The sequence below is a fragment of the Danio rerio genome, chromosome 13, assembly GCF_049306965.1.
Source record: "Danio rerio strain Tuebingen ecotype United States chromosome 13, GRCz12tu, whole genome shotgun sequence".
Classification (NCBI taxonomy): domain Eukaryota; kingdom Metazoa; phylum Chordata; class Actinopteri; order Cypriniformes; family Danionidae; genus Danio; species Danio rerio.
In genome coordinates, this window is record NC_133188.1 from 47,220,869 (window position 1) to 47,246,538 (window position 25,670).

General features: G+C 33.7%; 1 protein-coding gene across 3 annotated transcripts in view; it reads right to left on the reverse strand.

Moving 5' to 3' along the window:
• The window catches only part of fhip2a (FHF complex subunit HOOK interacting protein 2), a 31,287-nt gene extending 6,478 nt beyond the window's left edge, over nucleotides 1–24,809 (reverse strand). Inside the window, exons 1-16 of one of the 3 annotated variants that reach the window (NM_001328189.1) lie at nucleotides 24,484–24,809; nucleotides 20,680–20,758; nucleotides 20,422–20,591; nucleotides 16,233–16,337; nucleotides 16,029–16,151; nucleotides 12,721–12,951; nucleotides 12,446–12,642; nucleotides 10,841–10,955; nucleotides 10,294–10,370; nucleotides 9,991–10,183; nucleotides 7,677–7,849; nucleotides 3,591–3,734; nucleotides 3,402–3,492; nucleotides 2,477–2,620; nucleotides 1,793–1,933; nucleotides 864–967 (exon numbers count right to left, since the gene is read on the reverse strand). In NM_001328189.1, the coding sequence (NP_001315118.1) occupies nucleotides 864–967; nucleotides 1,793–1,933; nucleotides 2,477–2,620; nucleotides 3,402–3,492; nucleotides 3,591–3,734; nucleotides 7,677–7,849; nucleotides 9,991–10,183; nucleotides 10,294–10,370; nucleotides 10,841–10,955; nucleotides 12,446–12,642; nucleotides 12,721–12,951; nucleotides 16,029–16,151; nucleotides 16,233–16,337; nucleotides 20,422–20,591; nucleotides 20,680–20,758; nucleotides 24,484–24,528 (2,132 nt within the window). In that variant the 5' untranslated portion in view covers nucleotides 24,529–24,809. Of the gene's footprint in view, nucleotides 1–863; nucleotides 968–1,792; nucleotides 1,934–2,476; nucleotides 2,621–3,401; nucleotides 3,493–3,590; nucleotides 3,735–7,573; nucleotides 7,850–9,990; nucleotides 10,184–10,293; nucleotides 10,371–10,840; nucleotides 10,956–12,445; nucleotides 12,643–12,720; nucleotides 12,952–16,028; nucleotides 16,152–16,232; nucleotides 16,338–20,421; nucleotides 20,592–20,679; nucleotides 20,759–24,483 lie in introns of those variants that run through there. The other 2 variants (XM_073919140.1, NM_001089566.2) reach the window with 2 other exon arrangements.
• Nucleotides 24,810–25,670: the final 861 nt, after the last annotated feature.

Here is a 25,670-nt window from a genome sequence, read left to right on the forward strand (position 1 = left end):
ATAATTATGTAGAAGCACTGTCCGTGCGTGTTTCCTCGTCAGTTAGTAACGCTATATTTCATTGCACAACAATAGTTTATCAGACTTTTTGGCTAAAACTAGAGAAATCACGGTTTATTAGTTATTATTAGATTATTTTTAAATTTCACATCTCCTGCTGTGCATGAACTAAGCTGTTGAATGGTTAGCATATGAGCTAGGCTAACCTAGCTTTAATTTTTATTGAATTATTCTCTAATCTGTCACCTACTATGTGGTGAATATACCCCTGTAATGCACACTGCAGTCCTTTTATATCTGGCTTTCTCAGATATCTCACCTGTTTGCCAAAAATGACTTATTATATCCCTGGCAATGTCTGACACCGGCGCATACACATTGTAAAAGATGTGCCAGGCATGAAAGCTTGACAGGCGTAGCAAGAGTAACTAAGGAGGGCGGGGCTTAGCGAAGGGTCAATTCCCTCTGACCCAAAAATTAACATTTTCAACAGAGAATAATAAATCACCTGATGGGTATTTTGTCATGAAACTTCACATTCTGGAAACACAAAATATGTATTTTACATCTTGTAAAAAGACCAAAATTGGAGTCTTTTAAATTTCTCTAAATTGATTTATCCACTTTTAATACTTTTTAAGACACCGCAGAGACCCTGCAGAAGTAGCAGACCATTAGTGTACATCTGAAATACTCATTTCAACATAATATGTATTGGGACACACTAATTCTAGTTTCAAATACTATTTAGGATGGATAGTATGCAAATTAAGAAGCAGCATTTGATCCATGTTGGAAAACTTTCCAAGAAAAATTTGCTCCCAGTTTTTGCGCAAGTTCCTATATAGACAACTAAGCCTTACCTCATCCCCTCTGGCTCTAGTCCCAGAAGTCTCTTCCTCACTAGCAGGAGTTTAGGAGTGAATTCAGGGATGCGATGAGTTCGCAGCATCAAATCTCCAACCACCTGATCAATCCAGCATAAAAACAATGCATTAAATACTGTGCAATGTGTCGAAATAACAACATTTGAGTTAACTAATCCAGTCAGAAATTGATTCATTTAAACCATCAAAACTTGGTCAAACTTTATTTTAATGCACAATTCACACTATTAACAAACTATTAACGAAGACTTTTAGCTCAATAGACTACTAATTAATAGTAAGATAGTATGATAAGGAATGTAAAATAAGATCATTCTATACAAGTACTAATAAACAGTTAATATATCAATAAAAAAAGCAGTTAATAATACAGTAGTAAATGGTTTGAATTGTTACTTAAACTAAGTGTTCAACCCAAACCTTCATTACATACAATAAACAATTAACACACAGTGTAACAGAATTAGTGCTGGGCAAAGATTAATCGTGATTAATCGCATCCAAAATAAAAGTTTGTTTTGACATAACATGTGTGTATTATGTATATTTATTCTGTGTATTCGATACACAAACACACAAAACAATTTTGTTACATAGAAACTTCAATTGATAAATAATTTGTATCCTAAACACGAACACTTTATATTTAAATATAAATAAATATGCTCAAATATATGCATGCATGCATGCATGTGTGCATTTATATATAAATAATATATGTATGTGTACTGTGTATGTTTATTATGTCAATGCAAGCTATTAATTTGGATGCCAAATGTTTGCCCAGCACTAAACAAAATATTTAAAGTCAATTAAAACATCAGGACACTGTGCTTGGAAACTGCAAAGCTAGGATTATTTGATTGGCACAAATTGTATTTTTAAAGTAGTGATTACAACCGTACCCTGACGATGACTGAGAAGAGCGACCTGCAGCCCGGCGCCAGGTTAATGTATGGGTCCAGCAGATACTCATGAAGATGAGCATGAGGCAAAAGAGACAGCTTAGACAACACCGACGTCACCTGCAGATTCACATCATACGGCTGGACGGACACAGAGAAAGAAACACATGAGGAGAGCACATGACTGACTGAACACATAAAAAAATGTGTAATCAATCTAAAGGGAGTCAATGAACCTAATGCAATATTAAAAGGAGTACATGCAACTTCTGTACTATTTTTAATGGACCCTTTTCTCATTTCCAGGTTTCTCAGTAGTGAAGTTGTCATAGTTGGGTAAAACTCCACGATTGTGTCATCAAGACTTTCAGAAAAAGGAAAAAAATAGTGTGAGACTGATAACGGCAGCCAGAAGAGAGAACAGTGTCAAATTTACTGCCCTGCCCATAGACCATTACAAATGTCTTACACAAGCGGCAATTCTTTTTTTGTAATTTGATACAAATATTATATAATACATAAATACATATAAACGCTCATTAGTTTTGTGAACATGGAAATATGAAAAAAAATTCAAGGATTTAAGATGCTGATGACCGTTAAAGGTATCATAACAGTCTTGTGAAAAGGGCCCATAGCAATATGACTGTATATAGAATTTAAAGGAAAATGCACAATGTTTACCTGATCAAGGATTCGTCCCATTCTGTCAAACAGCACTTTGAGGAAATGTCCTTCAAAAAAAGGACTGTCAAGATTACACTTCTCAAAGGGTTTTGGGGTGCTACGCCAGTCCCACTTCTGACAAATTCCACAGTAGTCCCGAAACTGTCAACATACAACCAAACATGTACATAACTGCAATAAAAAAAATGCTATGCCAAAGGAAAACATAATAACAAAATAAATAAAAAATAATTAAAATAAATAAAAAATAAACAAATGAAAAAATTTTTTTTTAAAAATATTTTAAGAAAAGAATAAAAAAATTAATAAAGGAATACATAAAACAAATAACTAAATAAATAGTTTAAAAAAACTGAATAAAAAAAAAAAAAAAAATATATATATATATATATATATATATATATATATATATATATATTTACACACAAATAAAAAGTATAAAAGAAATGAAGAAAATAATAAAAAAAATAAAAGAAAAAATGAAAAAACAAATACTTAAATAAATAATAAAACATTACAACAAATAAAAAAATGCTACATAAATGCAATAAATAAAGGAATAAAAACTAATAAAAAATAAAAAAGGTATAAACAAATACAAAATAAAATAAATATTAATTAATAATAATAATAATAATAAAATAATAATAATATAAAAATAAATAAATGCATAAAAACATACAAGCATACTCAACAGCAGGAACATTATAATAGCAACACTTCTGAATCTTTAGATTATTTAAAAAAAACATTGATAAATTTTTTAATTATGAAAAATCATAAGAAATGTAAATGTAATTTATTACTTTTTATATTAATCTTATTTCAACTATATATTGCTATCATATAAAAAAAGAGCTAACATTCCAATAACTATATTATATTTCCTGCAATTGTTTCCTTTATTTTCTCCATAGCTCACCTGTCTGTGTGCATCCCTAAGGTAGGTGTCATAACCTGTGCCCTCGACCTGATACGATGACTTGGCCTCATCAGGCACCAAACACAGGAAGCTACCAGAGAATAATGCTAAATTATTATCCTGTCATCTGACGATTGTTATAAAATGATTCAACTGGCACATCACTGATACATCAGCATTATGCAATACCTGTTAACTATTTTGTGCACCTCCGTCTTCCCATCAGGCTTTGTGTGTTCTGTGCTTGCTGGTGGTGAACAACTTAACCAATCAGGGCTGGAGAGTCTGTTATCAGGAGAAAGATCTGAGAACAGTGGATCTTCCTCCAGATCTCTGTAGACAAAAATAAAACAAACAAACATAAATACACTCCAAAAGAAATTACGATTACTATTTGTTTAAACTACTTTACCAAAATGAGCTAAAACAATTCCTAAAATTTTTTTAAGGACAACATAATTGTTTTATGTTCATTCATTCTCCTTAGTCCCTTTATTCATCAGCGGAATGAACCGTCAACTTATCCAGCATATGTTTTACACAGCGGAAGCCCTTCCAGCTGCAACCCAGTACTGGGGAACACCCATACACACTCATTCACACACTAACACTATGGTCAATTCACCTATAGCGCATGTTTTTGGACTGTGGGGGGAACCAGAGCACCTGGAGGAAACCAACACCAACATGAGGAGAACAACTGACCCAGCAAGGACTCAAACCAGTGACCTTTTTGCTTTGAGGCGACAGTGCTAACCACTGAGCCACTGTTTCACCCTGTTTTATGTTCAATCCACTTAAATGTATAAAAAACTAATAAGCTAACTTAATTTCTTCGTGTTGTCCCAACACACATCGATTGTGGAACCCAGCATCAATTACATGCGTAAAAAAAACAAGAAAATGATATATAACATCATAACATGTCTATATTAAAGGGATGTTGGTATACATTTACTCCAGCGCAATATTAAAGTAATATAGCTTTGATACATTCCCATTTATTATAATGAGAGGCTACATATTCATGTTTGAGATATTTAATAAATTAACCTTATGTAAAACAAATATATTAATTAAACTATTTTAGAAATGCAATAGGCAACTTGAGCTCTTTCTCAGTACTGGATTGCAGCTGGAAGGGCATCCGCTGCGTAAAACGTGCTTGAATAGTTGGCGGTTCATTCCACTGTGGCGACCCCTGATAAATAAGAGACTAAGCCGAATGAAAATGAATGAACCCGAGCTCTCGCATTCCACTCCAGTAGTCATTCAGGACAAATTGAGTCAGGATAAATGTGCACCTTAAGTTTCTCAAAGAATTAATTGTTGTTGTGTTGTTCATTCATTTAAAGGTGAAGCATGTAATTTCAAAGGTTTTTCTGTATGGTTGTAAAATGTTGTTGTACTGCATGCTCAAAAGATGAGCACATCTTTATATTGTTAAAGAGATTCTGCTCACACACATGACTACATTATCAATTACATGGACATCAGTAACCAAATTATTTCCCTTAATCTGAATAAGACAATAATATAATTAAGGCAGGGGTGGCCAACCCTGTTCCCGGAGAGCCTCCTTCCTGCAGATTTCAGTTGCTACCCATATCAAACACACCTGAACCAATTAATTCGGACCTGAATACCATGGCTGCATCCGAAACCGCATACTTCCATACTATATAGTATGCTAAAATCAGTATGCGAGCCGAGTAGTATGTCCAAATTCATAGAATTCGAAAATCAGTATGCAGGAAGTACCCGGGTGACTTACTACTTCCTGCACTATCCCATAATGCCCCGCGAGAGAATTTATGAATGGAAGTGAAGCGACGCAACTGACGCAGGTAGGTCACATGACCATGACAAAATGGTGGATGTAGTACGTCCGAATTCCATTCATACTTTTCACATTCATATTGTATAGAACATACTTTTCTAACGGCCGAGCAGTATGTTTAAATTCAAATGCAGTACCTACTGAGTAGTAGGCGGTTTCAGACGCAGCCTACGTGATAATTACAGGCAGGTGTGTTTGATATGGGTTGCAAGTGAAATCTGCAGGAAGGTGGCTCTCCAGGAACAGGGTTGGCCACCCCTGGATTAAGGTGTTTACATGAGGTCCTTTTTGAATGTTCCTTTCATGATCCTGTTTTACATATTATAGCACAAAGTTCAATTAATGTCATTGCATCACCACAGTACCCATATTTCCTCTGGAGTGTCAAGTAATTTCGTAGTTTCATCTTTCAGGGTTTCTGCGGGGTCTTAAAAAGTCTTAAATCTCAAAATCCAATTTTTAGGCCTTAAAAAGTCAAAATTTACTGAAATATTGTGTTGTATGTCTTAAATCTTTTATTAACAGGTCTTAATTTTTGTGAGTGCTGAAGTTTGCGAATGTTGCGAATGTTAGTTGGAACGACGATTTGGGAAACTATGCTTGTAACGACGGACTTAATTAGCGAACTTAATTAGCTAACGATGGTTTTGGGAAACGCACCCCTGGACAGATTGTTGTGCATACATTCAGTTTATTCTAGTTTTTAAAACATTTAAAACATTTGTATATTTTTCTTTTTTAGGTTTATGTTAGAAAAAAAAAGTTTATAGATACAAGTATATATATAAATTAATAGGGCAAATAAAAATCTTTTCCATTTGGGCCATTTTAAAAAATCCTTAGCCTTTAGCCCTTTATGAGTGTAAAATTTCATTCATAATGGTCTAAATGTCTTAAAAAGTCTTAAATTTAACTTGGTGAAACCTGTAGAAACCCTGTTTTTAATTTGTTGACTTTAACTGCAGTTTGGCACTTTCACTTTCATTCAGGAACATTTCATGCATGCCCCCCCAGTCAAACAAGATATTGGATGCGAGTATGAACTGCTGGGGTGTTGTTTTATGGAATTTGATACTGCATGCTGTACGGCGAAAAAAAAAACCTCAGCATTTTATGATGTAGGTGTCTGCGGTGCTTTTTTGACTAAGTGCAGAAAATAGCATCAATATAGCGCCTATAGTGTATAGACTATCCTGTCGCAAAATGCTGCAAAAATCCTAGCAAGGAATCACTATTGAATATACTGGGGTAAAATAAATGTTCATATTATAAAGACATGGCAGGGAAAATGTAATTTAATGTAGCGCTTCTTGTACAATCTGAGACCCACTTTAGATTGGATATCACTTAGCCAGTGGAGATCGCTGATTTTTAAAGAAAACAGACCTTGAAAGCACCGATTTTGCAATGGCATACAGTTCACTGAAAGCGCGCAACCCAGGTTACTGGCAAATTAAGAGTCCTACTAGCATACTCTGGCATATACCCTATAGTCTGATTGCGGTGTTTACATGTCTGTACTGCACTTTAATAATGCAGCTTATATCAGCATACTGCACTTGTCTTAATTAAATTTCTGTTTAGTTTGATTATGACTTTGATAATGACATATGATTTATTAAGATTTGATGAGAAATATGTGGAAAAAGTTTGCAAACTTCTGATGTTTATACCTTCTAAATGTTATTTTAATTTCATTGGATCTTTAAAATAAAATGTATTTTAACATGATAATACATTTTGCACATATTGCAATTTTTTAAATCCCTTGGCAAAAACATTATTGCATTACAAGCATTAATTACTAATAACTTTAACTAATAACTAGTAAATAATGGTCTTTAGGCGACACAGTGGCGTAGTAGGTAGTGTTGTCGCGTCACAGCAAGAAGATCGCTGGTTCGAGTATCGGCTGGATCGGTTGGAATTTCGGTGTGGAGTTTGCATGTTCTTCCCGCGTTCGCGTGGGTTTACTCCAGGTGCTCCAGTTTCCCCCCCAGTCCGAAGACATGCAGTACAGGTGAATTGGGTAGGCTAAATTGTTCGTAGTGAATGAGAGTGTATGGGTGTTTCCCAGTGATGGGTTGCAGCTGGAATAGCATCCGCTGAGTAAAATATGTGCTGGATAAGTTGGCAGTTCATTCCTCTGTGGCGACCCCTGATAAATAAAGTGACTAAACCGAAAAGAAAATAAAGTTATTATGTATAAAAAGTTCACCTGCAGTTATACAGTATATAGGTGACGTCTATGTGTACATGTTTAATGAAGTGTAATTGTGTATTAAGTGTGTGTGTGTTGTCCTCGAAGCATCACTGTACAAAATGCAAAACATTTGACATGCATTGAGGTTTATTCATTGAGAAATTGCAGTTCATTAATGATTGAGCATTGAGCATTTACTAGAAGCATCAATCTGAAGCACAGCAGCTCTTACACGGCGTCATGCGGTTGGCCGTTCTCCATGTGCTCGCGCTCCTCTCGCTCCTCCTGCTGTTTGTTCTCGCTGTAATTTCTTTCTTCCAAGCAGCGCAGCACCAGGTTTTGAAGAATGTGCTGACATGGCTTCTGGAGCAGATGCTCAAAGAGTCGTAGGGTCATGATACTTATCTAAAAACGAGACAGAATCAGGACTTCAGGAAGGTCAAACATTGAAAACTGCTGGAGTTGGAGATGTATGGCGAGATAACTATCCAATAATATTCTTTTATAGGCATGATATAATATATACAGTTGTTATTTATTCATTCTAAATGTACATGAAAGTACAGTTCATATATTTTAAAAAAATTATTTATAGGAAAAGGTATAAATAAGAAAACAAATATTATACTCTGATTATATATATATATATATATATATATATATATATATATATATATATATATATATATATATATATATATATATATATATATATATATATATATATATATATATATATATATATATATACACACACACATACAACAGTTCTGTCTGGTTCTCAAATCTGATTGGCTGATAGCCGTGTGATATACATCTCCTCTTTACCCTTTGTGTATTTCATATCATATATCATATATATATATATAATATCAGCACTCATACAGCCTCTTCACCCTTGTGTATAACTCTGCCCACATGAATGGCAAGCAGAGAAAAGTTTGACAAATATTACAGCTGTTGGACAACATAGTGCACTTTTGAGGCTTATTTTAGGTGAGGATGTAGTTGTTTAGATTACAACTATGCCGTTTATTTATAAGGATAGTGCCTATTTTTAATATTTATAATTTCAGAGATTCTGTGCATTGGCAGCCAGCCTGGCAATGCAATAACGGTTGATGTTCCACCACATAAGACTGCATAATAAGTCCTTAGGGGTGAAAAAACAAATTTTTTTAGTGCACATGTCAAACTACGGCTGGACAAATCATTACAGAACAGGTAAGTGACATTCTTAGTCGATCTCTCTCTTTTATATGTTGTAGTTCTTCATTTATACCGTAGTAATCTGGTAGTGTTTGCTTTGCTCTGGCTTTTTTGGGGTTAATTATTGTAATCTCCCGATTTCAACAGAGAAATACTGGGAAATCTCTGTAGACTGATGGCATTTCATTGCTGCTCAGCCTTATAATCTTAAAATGTGAGCAAAATCACCTGTTTTGTCGTAATTTTAGACATTGCGCCAGAGAATCATTCAAATACTAGCTTTAAAGTGATGTGGGGAATGAGAAACGGTTTCTGCTGTTTTGACAATCAGTTGCAGATATGAATGAACCGTGGAATAAAGTAGTTCCTCTTACAAAAGGGTTTTTGAGCCATATCACACTGCTATTTGTGCGATATATATATATATATATATATATATATATATATATATATATATATATATATATATATATAATAGCATTTCTGTATTAATAGTATTTCTGCTAACTATTGCAGCTAAGAATTGGTAAAGTGGTGGTAAGTTTTGTTTTCATGAATAAGTTTAAACTGTCATCTTTCAAAATTCTAAATTAAATCCAAAATTCTTTGATTTTCATGCATTAACAATTTATGAAATAAAGACACATTATATTTGACAATAATTCTAACTAAATATCCTTGTTTTTAGTTTGAACAAAAAAAGAAACATGCATAAATCCCCTTATTTAGTTAAAATATTATGTTTTAGCTCTTGCAATTTGAATCTAATTAGCGATATCACTGCCTGTTTGGTTAAATTCCTATATATTTTTTCCTTACATATGCCATTTCTAATTTTTTATTTGGTTATTTACTCTGTTTCATTAATTTTGATCGTCTAGTCAACTGCAAAGAAAATGTATAACCTTATTTATGTTTATTATTAAAAATTATATTCATAACTAAACAAAATCATATTACATCGTTTTGTCTTGTTTCGAGTCAAAATATTAAAAGAAATTGTTAAAAAAAACTTTTTCTAATGAAATAAAAAATATTGCTTTGTTTTCAGAATTAATAAGTCAAAATTAAGTGACTTTTTATTTAAAACGAGCTAAAAAAATCTGCCAATGAGAAAATAAACTAATATTATCTCCAACCAGAAACTAAATTAATTTACTTATGGCACTGTCAGAGTTATTAAGCTTGTTTTAGGGGAAAAAGTCAATAATTTATACCCGTCTAGAAAATCCTCCTTAATTTAAGATGTTTTTAGATATTTGCACTAGAATTAACACAGAATTCTTTGCAGAAGGATGAAACCCATCAATGTATAAAATTAATGCATCCAGCTTTACCTCATCTGACAAGTGATCACAATGTTCTATGAGTCTGTGTCTCAGGGGATGCTGAGTAATGCCAGCAAGTGTCTCTGGCCCTGTTTCCTCTCCCAACAGGAAGTAAATGGTCTCTTGAAGTAGGGCTTCTGATGTCACCTGTCTGATGATCCGGTTTAACAGGGCTGTAGAAGTTAAAATGCCAACCTCTGACCTGGAAAGAGACAAAAATGACAAAAGACTAAGAAGGAAAACTTTCCCTGTTCAATTCTGCTGCCGGTGCAATTGCAAAGCAAACAGTCCTGAGATAGCTGACATACTTACGTTTGCATTAGCTGAGGTTCCATCACAGCAACAAAGAACCGCTCTCTTACAGCTCGAGCCAGAACTGCAGCAGCTGACTAACATAACAGAGGAATCAAACACAAAATAAGTTACAAAAAAACCATGAGTATAATATATATAGAGCTTAAAGGGGCTGATAATTTTGACTTTAAAATGTATATATATATTAAAGTATAAAGTAAAGTATTAAAGTATTAAAGTATATAAAGTATTACACATACACAAAAGCATATATGCATGAAATGATATAACATTAAAAAATAAAACAATAAAAATAAATACATTATAATAATAATAATATAAAGTATCAAATATACACAAATCATATATGCATAAAGTGATAGAACATTAAATAAAAAATAATAAGAAATTTATTAACAAATGAATAAAGTAGGGAAATAAAAAAAAAACACAAAAAAATAAATAGAAAAATATAAATAAAAAATAATTATGAAACCATTTATTTGATATGAAAATAAATAATTGTTTTGGTTAAATTTGTGTTTTTTGTTTGTATTGATTTTACCTTATGAGCCTCTTTGATGAGCTGATCACAATAGTCCAGCCACGATAAAAAGGAAATAAGTGCACGTTTGCCAGCAAAAGCAGCAGCGTCTTCTTTTAGATTGTACACATCCAGCCTACAAACACACATACACTTTTAACAAACATCCAAAACAGTTCAACACATCTCTAGGCAATATAGAACATATAGCAATATCTTTTAAATTATTTTATTGGCAAAAAATAAAATGAATATCAGATGATTAAAAACATTTTTAAAACAGTTGGACGTGTTAATATTATAACTTATTAGCAAAAAAAAAAACAGGTAAATATTATATAGCTGGATATAAATTAAACTAATTTAATTTACTATTTGTCATTTAGTGAAAAAAGGATATGTAGAAAACTATATTTACATTAAAAATTAAATTTAATATTTAGTTTAACTTGTATTAAAGACAGCGAGAGATATAAAGATAGACATAGAAAGAGATAGAGTAAGATATAGAGTTAGATAGAGAGAGAGAGATAGATAGATGGATAGATGGATAGATGGATAGATGGATAGATGGATAGATAGATAGATAGATAGATAGATAGATAGATAGATAGATAGATAGATAGATAGATAGATAGATAGATAGATAGAATGACAGAGCGGTAGAACAATAGCTAGCTAGAAAGATAGCTATATAGAACAATATTGAAAGATAGCTAAAACAATAGATGGATAGATAGCTAGAATGATAGCTAGAACAATAGATAGAATGATAGCTAGAACATTAGACAGAATAGCTAGAACAATAGAATTACAGATAGAATGATAGCTTGAACAATCGATAGAATTATATCTAAAACGAACAATAGATTGAACGACAGATAGAATGAACGATAGAACAAATGATAGATAGTACAAACGATCGATACATAGAACCAACGAACGATAGAACTAATGATTGCTAGAATAAACGATAGAAAGCTAGAACGAATGACACAGAACGAACAAACAAACGAACGAACGAACGATAGATAGATAGAACAAATGAATGATAGATAGACAGACAGACAGACAGACAGACAGACAGACAGACAGACAGACAGACAGACAGACAGACAGACAGACAGACAGACAGACAGACAGACAGACAGACAGACAGACAGACAGATAGATAGATAGATAGATAGATAGATAGATAGATAGATAGATAGATAGATAGATAGATAGATAGATAGATAGATAGATAGATAGATAGATAGATAGATAGATAGATAGATAGATAGAACTAACGATAGATAGTTATAATTATCGATAAATAGCTAGATCTAATGATATTGATAGATAGAATGTACAATAAAAAAATCAAGACAGAATGAACGATAGATAGAACAAATGAACGATAGACAGAACGAAAGATAGATAGAACGATAAGATAGAATGAACAATAGAACAAACGATAGATAGATTAAACTAACGAACAGTAGATAGAACTGTTTTCAGTATCAAACAACCTTAATACAAATAATCCTACTTAATATGAAATTAAAATATATTTTTTTAAAAATCAATCACATCAGCATATATATTAAACCATTTTAAAAGCATTGGATTAAAGAATGCATGTACCCCCAGTTTACAGACTCCACAGTTTCAATATCCAAAGGGTCCATTGACTGGGGAAGGGCACGGTAAAACTGTCCCAGTCGATCGGTGAGCAGCTGACTGAGCTCTGTGTTTTCTGTCAGACATTTGGCTGCAGCCGGCTCCGGCAAACTGACTATCAGCATCAGACCTTCACATGCCTTCACTACAATACGACCATCCTGTGAAAAACACCAGATCAGTTAAACAACAAACTCCACATTCATCTTAATGTCTGAGAGACTAAGGTCTGCACTTACTGGACTCTTAGTGAGGTTCAGAAGGGAGCTGACTAGGTTATAGTTGTCGTTGTTTGGCAGTGTGTTGTGGACGGAGGACGGTTTTGCTTCTGCTGGGCTGGGGGCTTGACTGGCTGAATCTTCCAGACTAGAATTTTGGTTTTGATTCTGTCCTGTATCCGGAGAAGAAGGATCATCTTTCACCTGGTCAGTTCCAGCTTCTTTACCAGCTTCTAATCGTTTATTCTTATTCTGCAGAAACACACAGAGAAAAGACACATAAACGCTGGAAGCAAGCAGAGATGTTTAATGTGGTAGTAGAAACACCTCATCAAGTAGAAATAAGGTTTTTCTTTAGTTTTGTTGACAGAGCTACATTATTTACGCTTGTTTGTGACCTTAGTGTTCAATTAGGCATTATTAAGGGATGCAAAACAAGTTAAATATGTCATGGATGGTGCTTGCTTATCAACCATATTTGCATTTTCTGAAGAAAATATTGAAGCTTATTATATTGCTTAATATTAGTGGAAAATTAAATAAAAAGTTTTTAGATTAATTAGATTTTTTATAAAGGTCTTAAAAACAAATTAGTAAAAAGGTAAACAAATAAATAAACAAATAAACAAAAACAAACTAACAAACAGTGATAGATTGCTAGAATTATCAATAGATAACTAGAACAAATGATAGACAGCTGGAACGAATGATAGCTAGAACGAATGATAGAATGAACAATAAGGATAGATAGATAGATAGACAGACAGACAGACAGACAGACAGACAGACAGACAGACAGACAGACAGACAGACAGACAGACAGACAGACAGACAGACAGACAGACAGACAGATAGATAGATAGATAGATAGATAGATAGATAGATAGATAGATAGATAGATAGATAGATAGATAGATAGATAGATAGATAGATAGATAGATATAAAGAACAATAGAACGAACAAATGATAAACAGAGAGACAGACAGACAGACAGACAGACAGACGGAACTAAGGATAGATAGCTAGAATTAACGATAAATAGCTAGAACGAACGATATAGATAGATAGAACGTACAATAGAAAAATCAAGACAGAATGAACAATAGATAGAACAAATAAACGATAGACAGAACAAAAGATAGATAGAACGATGAGATAGATATTGTTAGATAGAATGAACAAACGATAGATAGAATGAACTAAGGTTAGATAGAACGAACGAAATTAATGATAGATCGATTGATATATCGAACGAAAGATAGAACGTTAAGATGGATAGAACGAATGATAGTTAGATAGAACGAATGGACAATAGAACGAAAGATAGATCGAACTTATGAACAATAGATAGAACTTTTTTTTTAATATCAATCAATCTTAATACAAATAATCCTAATTATTATGGAACTAAAATGATTTAAAAAATTTTTAAAAGTTTTAGTTTTATTTGATTTTGCATAAAGTTCCAAACAAACAAATGAGTAAAAAATTAAACATAAATAAACAAATAAACAAACAAATAAATCAAATGTTTTAGGCTAGTTGTACTTTAGCGTTTTGGTTTTGCACAAGTTATGTGCCTGACAAATAAAATAAATACATAGTTTTAGATTAGTTTAACTTTAGAGCTTTGGTTTTGCATAAGTTAGGTGCCTAACAATTAAATAAAATAAATAAATAAAACAAAGTATTTTAGGTTAGTTTCACTCTTGGCCCGTTTCCACTAAGTGGTTCGGTACAGTTCGGTACGCTTTTATGGCCATTTTCACTGTCTAAAGGTACCTAAAAGCGAACCTTACCATACCACTTTTTGGCACACTTTGTAAAGGGTACTTAGCATGGCAAAAGGGTACCAAAAGGCAGAGCTAGACGTGCAGCTAAACGGTATTGGTTTACAGAGAAACATCAGTTGCGCACACAGAAGCAGGAGAATGAAAACAAAGAAACTGCTATTTTTAAATACAAAGCCGACACATTACATTGTAATACTATATGCTAGAGCTGCACTATAAAGGTTATTATGAGTGGGCTATTATTACTATTATTTCTCAAACATACAGTGAAAAAACTATTATAATATTATGTGTAGCTCTACTGTTGGTTAAAATGCTCAATTTTGTATAGACTTGGAATGGGTGACTTGAAGTGATTACATCAGAATAAACTTCTTATAATTCTGATGTTGAATCATTATGTTTGAGAAATATGCTTGTAATCTGTCACTGACAGCATTATTAAACCATTTTTTTACTGATAAAATCAGACATTTGACATCATCAGATTCCCTCTTGCATTATATTCAACATTATATAGGCTAGATAAGTTAACTAGAACTGTTAAACATTTATTCACATGTAAAACACTGTGTTCGCTATGAATGAAAAAACACATTAAATGCTTGTCACAATCATACTCTATAAAACAATATGATTATTTAAATGATGTGTTTGCATTTGGTTTCATTTTTACTGCTAAGTGCGGTTCATACTTCTCGCGCGGCTCCCAAACGATCACTCTGTGCCACAAACTGAATGTTATTTATAACTTTATTACCTGTTTTTCACAGCCTGTGCACGCTTTAGTTTTCACTAAAGTAGACTTCATTCACATGGGTGCACCTGCCCTCTCTGTGGTAACAAATCAAAGTCAGCTTACATCACGTGTGATTTCACAGCCGCAAATATATCATTATATTAAGACAGAAATGGCGTTTTTGGGTGAATTATACCCTGTAATTACAGTATGCGACTCTTTCAACACCATTTCAACACCATTGGTGTCCACGGTGCTGAACAACCTATGTAAAACAATGTGAACACTTTCTCATACGATATGTGAACGACCAGTACAACTTTACTTTGTCATTTTCTTGAGCGAGAATGACATCAACTGGAACTTTCTGTCGTACACCAAGCCCACCAAAGCCCACCCTTGGTACCCTTTAGGCAGTGAAAATGCAAGCCTGATAAAGATGACCCATACTGACCTGTACTGTACTGTATCGTACTGTACCAGTAAGTGTAAATGGGCCATTTAAGGCTTTGGGCTTGCATAAATTGTGGCAAACAATTAAATAAATGATTAAATAAATGATTAAATAAATAAATAAATAAATAAATATTTTTAGGCTAGTTTTAATTCAGGGTTTTTGTTTTGCATAAATTCAGTGCCTTCCAAACAAACAAACAAACAAACAAACAAACCAATAAATAAATAAATAAATAAATAAATAAAAATGTTTTAGGTTAGTTTTACTTTAGGGTTTTAGTTTTGCTTAAATTAAGCAGCTAACAATTAATTAAATAAAAAGAAAAACAAAATCACTCACTTCCAGAAAGAAGTTGACAAGGTATGGGTCCTGCTTAAGTTTGGCACAGACTGTACACAGAAACTGGATCTCTTCATTCTCTGTAGGAGCAGCCAGAACCTCCCCGCACAGGCGAACCAGTTTCTGGAGAAAAATAAACAGCGTCATGAACTCTTACACAGTATTTACAGAGTGAAGACAGTTTAAAACTGTATATCTGACTACCTGTACAGGTCTGTGCACATTGATGTGAGGCAGGAGAGGTTGGCGAATTCGACCCAAGAGCTTGGTGTAGAAACTCAAAACTTGCTGTTTCATTCCAGGAGGACACTAAAGGAAAGAAAAAAAATGAATGCCCGTTTTTCTAGTTCACTGATCCTTATTCAAAGCATTACACGTGTTAAAGCAACATCAATTTACTGTACAAGAGTTATGTTTCATTAAAATGATGAAACAGCATATTTGTTTTACATATTTTAATAAGTGCATTTTAGGATAAATCATATAAATTTAAAAAAAAAAATTTAAATAATAATAAAAACTTCCTGCTGGCAAATATGTAAAATACCACAATGCAGCATAAAGCATAGTGGTAGAGCATAAATAAATAAAATGACATTTAATTAGTATTTTTGGGCTGCAATGTAATCTTGAAATAGAGTCTTTTATGTTTTTTGTCCTAGAAATGCCTCTACTGTTACATTGAATGCCATTTTACAGTGTGTCTCTTTTAAATCATTGTAAAACACTTGTGAAAAAGTCACATATTAATGTAAACATTAATAATATATAGTTGTAATAAACGTACTGCATTGAAAAAAGATATCTGGAAAATTGTTGCAAACAATTTATGCGTTGAATTTAATAAATTAAATTTTGTAATGTTCAACTTTCTTCTTTTATTTCTATATTTATATATATATATATATATATATATATATATATATATATATATATATATATATATATATATATATATGACGAACAGTTGCAAGTATTCTATTCTATTTTTCTTTAAAGCAAGAAAATGGTTTTAGACAGCCTGCAGTTATTTCCTAATGAGTCAAAGCAACTGACAGTCTCTTTTCACCAAACATGACTCACAGTAAATGAGTAGGTCTCTTCTGACCACACATTATTTACAAATATCTTTGCCATCTTCCACAATCTAGTGAGGAGTGTTCTGAAGCAAACAACAGAGTGTGTGAGTGCTCCAAATTAGGGTTGGGTGATTTCGACCAATTTGGCATCTTTTGATGTAAAATGTAAAACGGACGATGGCATCGTCGTCGTAGGTGGTGGTGAATTAATTATTTATGAATAATTAATTAATCCATAACGAATGAATTAATTGTAGCCTATCGTTTTCAACCACCTGACCAGCTCTACTACCTCAGCTCTGGGTTCAGCTTTGAGCCACTTCAGCTAATAGCAGAACAGAAACTACCAGGAAGGTGGGGATAAAGATAGTGTCGCCCCATCTGATTGGTCAAATTTAGATAAACAACCAAAGCATAAAATAAGTTTATCCAGTGGTGGAAAGAGTACTGAAAAAATCATACTTAGGTAAAAGTACCATTACTTGACTAAAAATGTAGAGTAAAAGTATCTGTTGTAGATATTACTCAACACATGAGTAAAAAGTAGCCCTTTCAAAAGTACTCAAGAGTAGTGAGTGTTACGCTGTAAAAAGCTGATGCATTTACATGTGACTTGTGGATGTGTGTAAACGTAACATTCTGAAGTGCATTTAGTTATTGCCTAGCAGGTACACAACGCCATAAGATGTTATTATTAGGTTACATTTAGGTTGTAATGTCAGGAGACCAAAATTCAACATCTAGCCAGCGTCTAAGTACAACGTTATTTTAATGTCCAATAACGACGTCAAATGACGTTGATATTTGGTTGTTTTTAGGTTGTTAGAAAGTGACCAAAATCCAACATCAAGCCAACATCTTAAACCAACATCCTATTGACGTCAAATACTGACATTTATTCCTCAGGTACGGCAACCAAAAGCCAACATTTGATAGACGTGATAGTGGTAACGTCCACACAACATCAAGCTGTAACATCATTAGACATTAATATTTGCAAGCTGATTTTTATTTCCAAACAAAATGCAACGTCCCCACGACAGTGGGGTACAACCAGGCCTGGATTAAGAATTAAGGCACAATGTCTTGTAGGCCCCTACCTGGCTGCACCACTATAGTTGAATAAAAAAAAAAACTAATATAATATTTTTTTAAATAAGATGAACCTATAATGTATTGCCCCCATTACATATACAGTACATCGGTACATATATAGTCTACAAAAGATTTAACTTATTTATAAAGCATTTGAAGCAAACTTTGACAAAAAAAATACTAATATAACTAGTGAAAATGAATGGATTTTAATATACTTGTTCAAGTTCACAGAAGCAGTACAAAAATATATATATTTAAGAGTATTTTTAATGTGTAACATCTGCAAACTTATAATGCATATGATTTGGATATAACATCTCTCCAATCCAGTTCTATGAATCCGAGTCTTCTATAATACACACAATTATAAATGATTCCTACTTGTCTTCCTCGTGATGAAGAGTAGGCAATATCTGATATGTAATGTTTAAAAAAAGATGAACGTGTTCATCAGATGCTGGATTCGAACCGATTTAATGATCGATGACATCAAAACATATTGCCATGCGCTTTACGAACTACACCACTTATACTGCTGTTTGTCACGCTCTTTAGTTATATTGTCTCTGTCAATCAATCGGTGATGGGCAGGAATCACTCAACTAGTTTATTCCAACGAGGTGCGCTATTTGCACTTAGCCTAAATAGACACTACAAAATCGGCATTTTTTTCTCCCCTAACAGGGGCCCCAAGTGCACATGGGCCCCTGAGCCTGTGCCCATAAAGCCCATTGGTTAATCCGGCCCTGGGTACAACTTTAATCTGACATCATGTTAACATCTTTTGCCTGCTGGGTGTTTAAGGCCATTTCGGTCTTCATACAGTAAACATCCGTCATTTTTTAAGCAGTGACATGCATCTAAACAGTCTCTGGATTAATGCGTGTAAAGATTTTAGACATCTTCTTGGACAATTTTTATGCTTCCAAACAGTTTGCTGCAATTATAAATCGACCATTTCTTGAGGTAGTTCATAATAATGCAATTTACCTCTATGTACCCTAATCCCCATAGACAAGAAAAATAAAGATTGCAGGTTAAAGGAAAGTAGAGAAGTAAAAGTACCAATACAGCACTAAAAAGGTACTCAAGGGAAAGTAAAAATAAACATTTTTCAAACTACTAAGTAAATTACAATTCCTGAAAAAACTAGTCAATTACAGTAGCTTGAGTATTTGTAATTTGTTACTTAACACTAGGGTTGGGCCGATCCATCGCCGATGACCTATAAACTCAGCATTGTGATCCATCGCCCCACATTTACATTGACATATAACTTATTATTTGCATGTCATCTTAATAGCAATGTCGGTCTTTTTATGAGCTGTGTTAAAGCAAGTGTTAAGCGTTGCAGGCTTTTTTTTTTAACTTCAGCAGGTTCACATAACAACTGTTTATCTATTCCTGAGTGCTGCGTTTGGCATTTTTAGGTGCAAAGATGCATTCTGCATCTCCTAAATCCGTGCACGCATTGAAGATTTTGCAGTAAAAACAGGTCGTACGACAACAATTTACGCACTCGCACAAATGCTTCCAAATATATTTTTAGGTCGCATCGATAAAAATTTGGGCGCATATATGACCAAAACCATCGAGCCCTAGCATCTTTACATGTTATTATTTCCTCATAATAATAATAAAATAAGGAAGTTATCATCAATCACAATACAAATTACAGTGAACTCCAAACAAACTCTTGTCTCCTCCACCAGCTGTGGAAAAAAAAAAAAAAAACCATTATAACAACAAAGATCACTCTGCCTATTCAGAGGCCCGCAGAAAAAAAGTGATTGATACGTGCTAATTTGTGTGTAACTTCATTTACTTATTTATGGTTTGGTTATTGGTAAATCAAAGACCATGTAGGTCAGGTAGTGAAAACGGTAGGCTACAATTAATTAATTCGTTATGAATTTGTTATGAATTAATTAATAACGATGCCATCGTCCATCGCAATGTTTTACATTAGACATTGTACGATGCCAAATTGGTCAAAATCGCCCAACCCTACTTTACACCGCTGAATTTAATCACACACGCCTGCATTGTGTATAATTCATATACTCTATCATGATGACAATAATTTTGTGCAGCCCTATCAGAAATGTCAAATTTCAATTTACCCCTGCACTGTCCACATGTGATTGGATTGACAAATGCATCTTACTCACAGACATCTATTCTAAACCAGGTGGAAACCAGTGCAAAAAACTCACATCTGCTTTTCCCAGGGTGTAGAGAGTCTCCAGTATCTTATGGTGGAGAAGATATTCCATACAGGGTCCCGTCTCTCCTGACTCCCTCTCCCTCTCCTCCTGGGTCAGAATATCCAGCATCTGCTCCAGGTGGGAGGGAATGTTGGTGTCTGTCACGGGAGCTTTGTCATCTGCAAAAACATGAACAGGTGATCACAAATGGTTTCTTGGTCCTGGTAATGTAGCACAACAAAGTGAGATTGACTGCAGATCTCTTACCTGAGGTTTCTATGTAATAATGTGTGATGGCCTTCCAATGATAGACGAAATCTTCTTGCAATGGCAGTGACGGCGCAAGCTAAAAAATAAATAAATAATTAATAACGACAAAATACCTGTCGTCACTGGTTTGCTTGGTTTGGGACTTGTGGAGCTGCGCATCGATGGATTTGCTCTTCAGTGTTTGGACTTTCAGCAGTGAAAATTAAACCACACTGAACTGAACTTCAACTCTGAAAACTGGACGTTTACTGTAATCTTCTATGTTAAGCTGATTTGACACAATCTACATAGTAAAAGCGCTATAGAAATAAAGGTGAATTAAACTTAACACCCCAAACATTACCATATACAGTAGCACACAAACGTATGTTCAAAGATTGTCTGATTGCATCATATAAATATCTAAATTATAAAATATATAAAAACCAAGTGTGTTCAGTAAAGATCAGTTACTTTTGGCAGAACAATTTTTTTATGGTTTATTTTTATTTATTTTTTTACTGGTTTTAGTACCCAACATTTTGCCTCAACCTGGCGAGTGCCATAAACATTTCATCATCATTAAAAGCGCCTTCCTATTTTACCATGATTTTGTTAGTATGTCTACTGTCTAGATCAGAGATGCACAAACTAGGGTGCTTTGATTAGGTAACCTTTGATTTGGCCATCCATCCCATCTGAGAAGAGAGGGAGAATGATGGGAATTTTTAGGGGAATGGCGTTAACAGGGATTGTCGATTCTAATTTAACATAACTTTTGTTTTTTAACTGCAGAGCTACAAAAAAGCATATTGAAATTAAATTTTTCAATTAAATATTGTGAATGAACCAGATATAAAACAACAATACAGTCACTTAGATGGATAGCAAGTGCAGAAGACATCAGCAAGCAAAGTGCAAACTGTATTTTTCAGTGTTATAAATGGAATTGTTAATGTTTTTATTGTAAGAAGTTTATTCATTATAAAATATACAAAAAATTATAATTATTTATACAAATAAAGTATTTTAAATGTATTAAATAATAGTATTAATTCAATTATATAATGAATTATAATAATACATTAGGAAATTACACTGACAACTTTACAGTTTGATACATTTATCTCCAGCCCACCAACCTCAATCAAGTTCAGTTTTTTCACCCTTTATAAGAAAAAGTTTGGGCACCCCTGGTCAAGATCTTATTCCTGTATGGACCATTTTGAGGAATGTAAACAATAACAATGGTCCCAAGGCATTTAAATTTCAGGCCTCGACAATAAGAACTGCCCGATGGCCCGGGGTCAGTCAGCGTGAGAGATGCTCGGCACAGTAGACAGGATTGTTACTGGCCCGATCGGAACAGCGCTGCCTTGTCACTAAAGTTTAATTTGGATCCAACTGTTTGTAAACTGCATTGCAAATACAGGGTGCTTTCACGCCCAGATGTTTGTTTTGGAACCGTTCTCGTTTGCCCAGTAAGCGCGGTTCGTTTGGCATATGTGAATTCAGCGCTCAGATCTGGGCCAAATCAATCTGCCCGAGACCGAGGTGGTCTCTGCTCGAATGAAATGAACTCTGAAGCGAATCGATTGTAGTGAGAAAGCAAAACGATCCAACTAACCAATGAACCAGGCTATATCACAGTGTATTATGGTTATCTTATACCCATATATACAGCTATATAAAGAGAGAAATATGGGTAGGGCGGTCAGTAGGATGCCATTCCTACCGTCAAATCTGAGATTCATGTCGAATACGAAAGTGAAAGCATGTTGAAATTTTAACAAGTACTGTTTATCTCTTAAAAAAATTTACAGAAATCTCCATCTGATATTTTCTTCATATTTAAATCTTGCAATATTCGGTATTAAGCCTATTGTTTTGTTCATTTCTGCAGTGACACCTTGAAAGAAAGATCAGCATTGATCTGGTTCAGGCCTGGATTGGCAAATCGGGATTACTGGGAGAATTTCTGGTGGGCCGGTCCATTTTTTTGTCCGCGAGGGCTGGTGTACCTAGCTACACACTCTCAGCAGTCTCACTTTTTTCATTTATTTATTTATTTGACCATAGCCTCACTATTTTTAATCATTGTTTTGTCGCAGCTCCACTCCTTTTATTTATTTTTTCTCAGCCCCATGAGCAAAATGCAGCCTGCAGGTTAATGATAAAGTAACTATCATTCGACAAATTTTCGCCAAAATATCAAAACCGTTTCTGCATTTTTTGTGTAAGCAAGTATTATACAGTGCTTAAAACATCTCTGATAATGTTTTCAAACTATTTTTTTTTGACTTACCAAAATCACACAAGTGGTAATTTCACATCTGTCCCACCCATAACGGAGAGATTCATAACAGAGATTTTTCCTCAAGAATGCAAAAGCATGTTAAATAAAATAAAATCAACAATTTCTGTTCTATAGTGAGCCGACTCTTATTCTTTTGATTAGCATAGTTTATTTTGAGTTGTGCAGTTTAATTCACACAATTTCTACAAAGTATTTTGTATACTCTAAACTTTCATACTTTTTTGGTCACATCCATAACGCATGTTTATTTTCCTCATTTAAAAAATAAAAAATGTTTACAGACTGATATTTTTCTGCTCCCATAATTCTGTGGTAAGTTGTTTTGGAAAACATAAACAGATATTTTAATATAATGTAAACATATACCTTCTATATGGATTTATGTTTTGAAATTTTACTCCAAATGTCACATCCATAACAGCTGGAATTGCTCACATATAATTTTATTATCATTTTCAAATTTAGTTACATCACAATTGTATTTTTTTAAATTGCCAGTTGTATTTAAAGAAAAGCTATACCGTATAAGTGCATGTATAAAATTATGTTTGGTTTTTGACACATTATTTAAAATATATGACTAACTTAAATAGCTAATAACTTCTTTTTTTTTGGTGGGGCCAGCAGAAAACAATCCTTAGCATTAAATTTTTGATTGGATTTTTAATTTCTATAGCTTCCGAGAATCTGAAAAGAGCCACACATTTATAAATAATGTTATGATCTCTGTTTTAACATTAAGTTTTGATTGAATTGCCTCTTGCTACAGTTATGAAAGAGTTTGACAACAAGAAGAAATGTTCATGGGTTAATGACATGACCATATTGAAATGGTCTTAAACTAAATGTAAATTGCGTTGACATTTTAATATTTTATGTCAACGGTCATACATAAATACAACACAGTTATACAACAAAGTGTGAATCAAGTGAAATAAATTTTTAATACGATGATAAATATATAAAGCGATATTAAGGTAATCCTACATAAGACCTGCACGCGTGTCATAGTAACAGCTGTTTTGTTTACATCCTGCAAAGGAACTGCTAGCATGCTAACCGGCTAACACGGTCTAATAAAAATGTCAGTTTCACGTTATACGTGCGGAATTTCTCCCATTTAATGATAAATATTGTCGTAGAATAATCGAAATATTTTAGATTCGTGTACACGAAGACCTTTAGTCAAAGAAAAAAGGAATTGCGCAAGATTTAGCACAGCTGCTAATATACATAGCAAACAAAGACTTACCACAATCATAATCATAAAAACAGAATAAACGACAACCAAGCTGACACACACCCCCAAGTACTCGTGATGAGACAGTTAAAACAGTTTTAAGGGTTTTGTCTGACATGCATTATGTATTAACGTTACATAAGCTGTTGTTAGCTCAGGTGTTTGGCTAACAGGCCTTATGATACACCAACCGACTCTCACTTTCTCATTTCCCTAGTCAAACAGATATTTAAATACGGTCAGATAAAGTTTCCAAAGGTCTCACCGCCTCGACAGCGTGCTGTAGGATGGAGGTAAATTTGGAGAACATGTTGTTTTTGGACAGGAGGAGTTTTGCTCGGGAGATCTCCTCTCTCTTCCCTCTGCTGCTCCTTCTGCGGTGATCCAGATTGAAGACTTGCGCTAAGACACACTCCTCCGAAACATGTATACCGACAGCGTGATGGTGTGTATTTACATTTCAACACACGTCAATTCTGAAAGCAAGAAAGCGGTCAAACACATACACTGGAAGGGAAAGTATGGGAGGTTTGTCTTCTTAAGGCCACGGTGGCACTTCCATTGCGCTCGAACAAACACTGATGATCACTTCTGTTCTGCCAACACACACAAACACCAGACACCGGCTAGCTGAAATAATGGGGGAAAAAAAGATTAGCCTATTTCTAGTTACATGGTTCTTTACAGTTGTATTTTATATTATTTAAAAGCTTGTTTTTTCGTAAAAAAGAAGAATAAATTAATAAAAATAAATAAAAAAGGAAATAGATTGAGAACCTAATGCTATCGCAAACATCTGAAAACATGACACACGTTCCAAAACCGTGAACATGCTTCTTGGTGTTAATAATAATAATAATAATAATAATAATAATAATAATAATAATAATAATAATAATAATAATAATAATAATAAAAAGAGGACTCTTATTGTAAAAACAAGGACTTTTATGTGTTATAGCTAAATGTATTCACAACAATACCACCAACAATAATTATGATTAAAAATATGAATAATAAAAATAATAATCACAAGAGAACTATGTTTGTATAGGTATGGACTCTCAGTACTTTTGCTGGAACAACACATTGTTCAAATGTTAATATTTAAGGTGTATTTACATAGTAATAATAATTATTATTTAATTTCTTTTTCGGCTTAGTTCCTTTATGGGGTCACCATAGCGGAATGAACAGCCAACTTATCCAGCATATGTTTCATGCTGCTGATGTCCTTCCAGCCGCAACCCATCCCTGGGAAACACCCATTCACACTAATTTACACTCATACACTACGGACAATTTAGCTTACCCAATTCACCTATAGCACATGTCTTTGGACTTGTGGGGCAAACTGGAGCACCCGGAGGAAATCCACACTAGCACGGAGTGAACATGCAAATTCCACACAGAAATGCCAACAATGCCAATAATAATAATGTTTATTCTAAC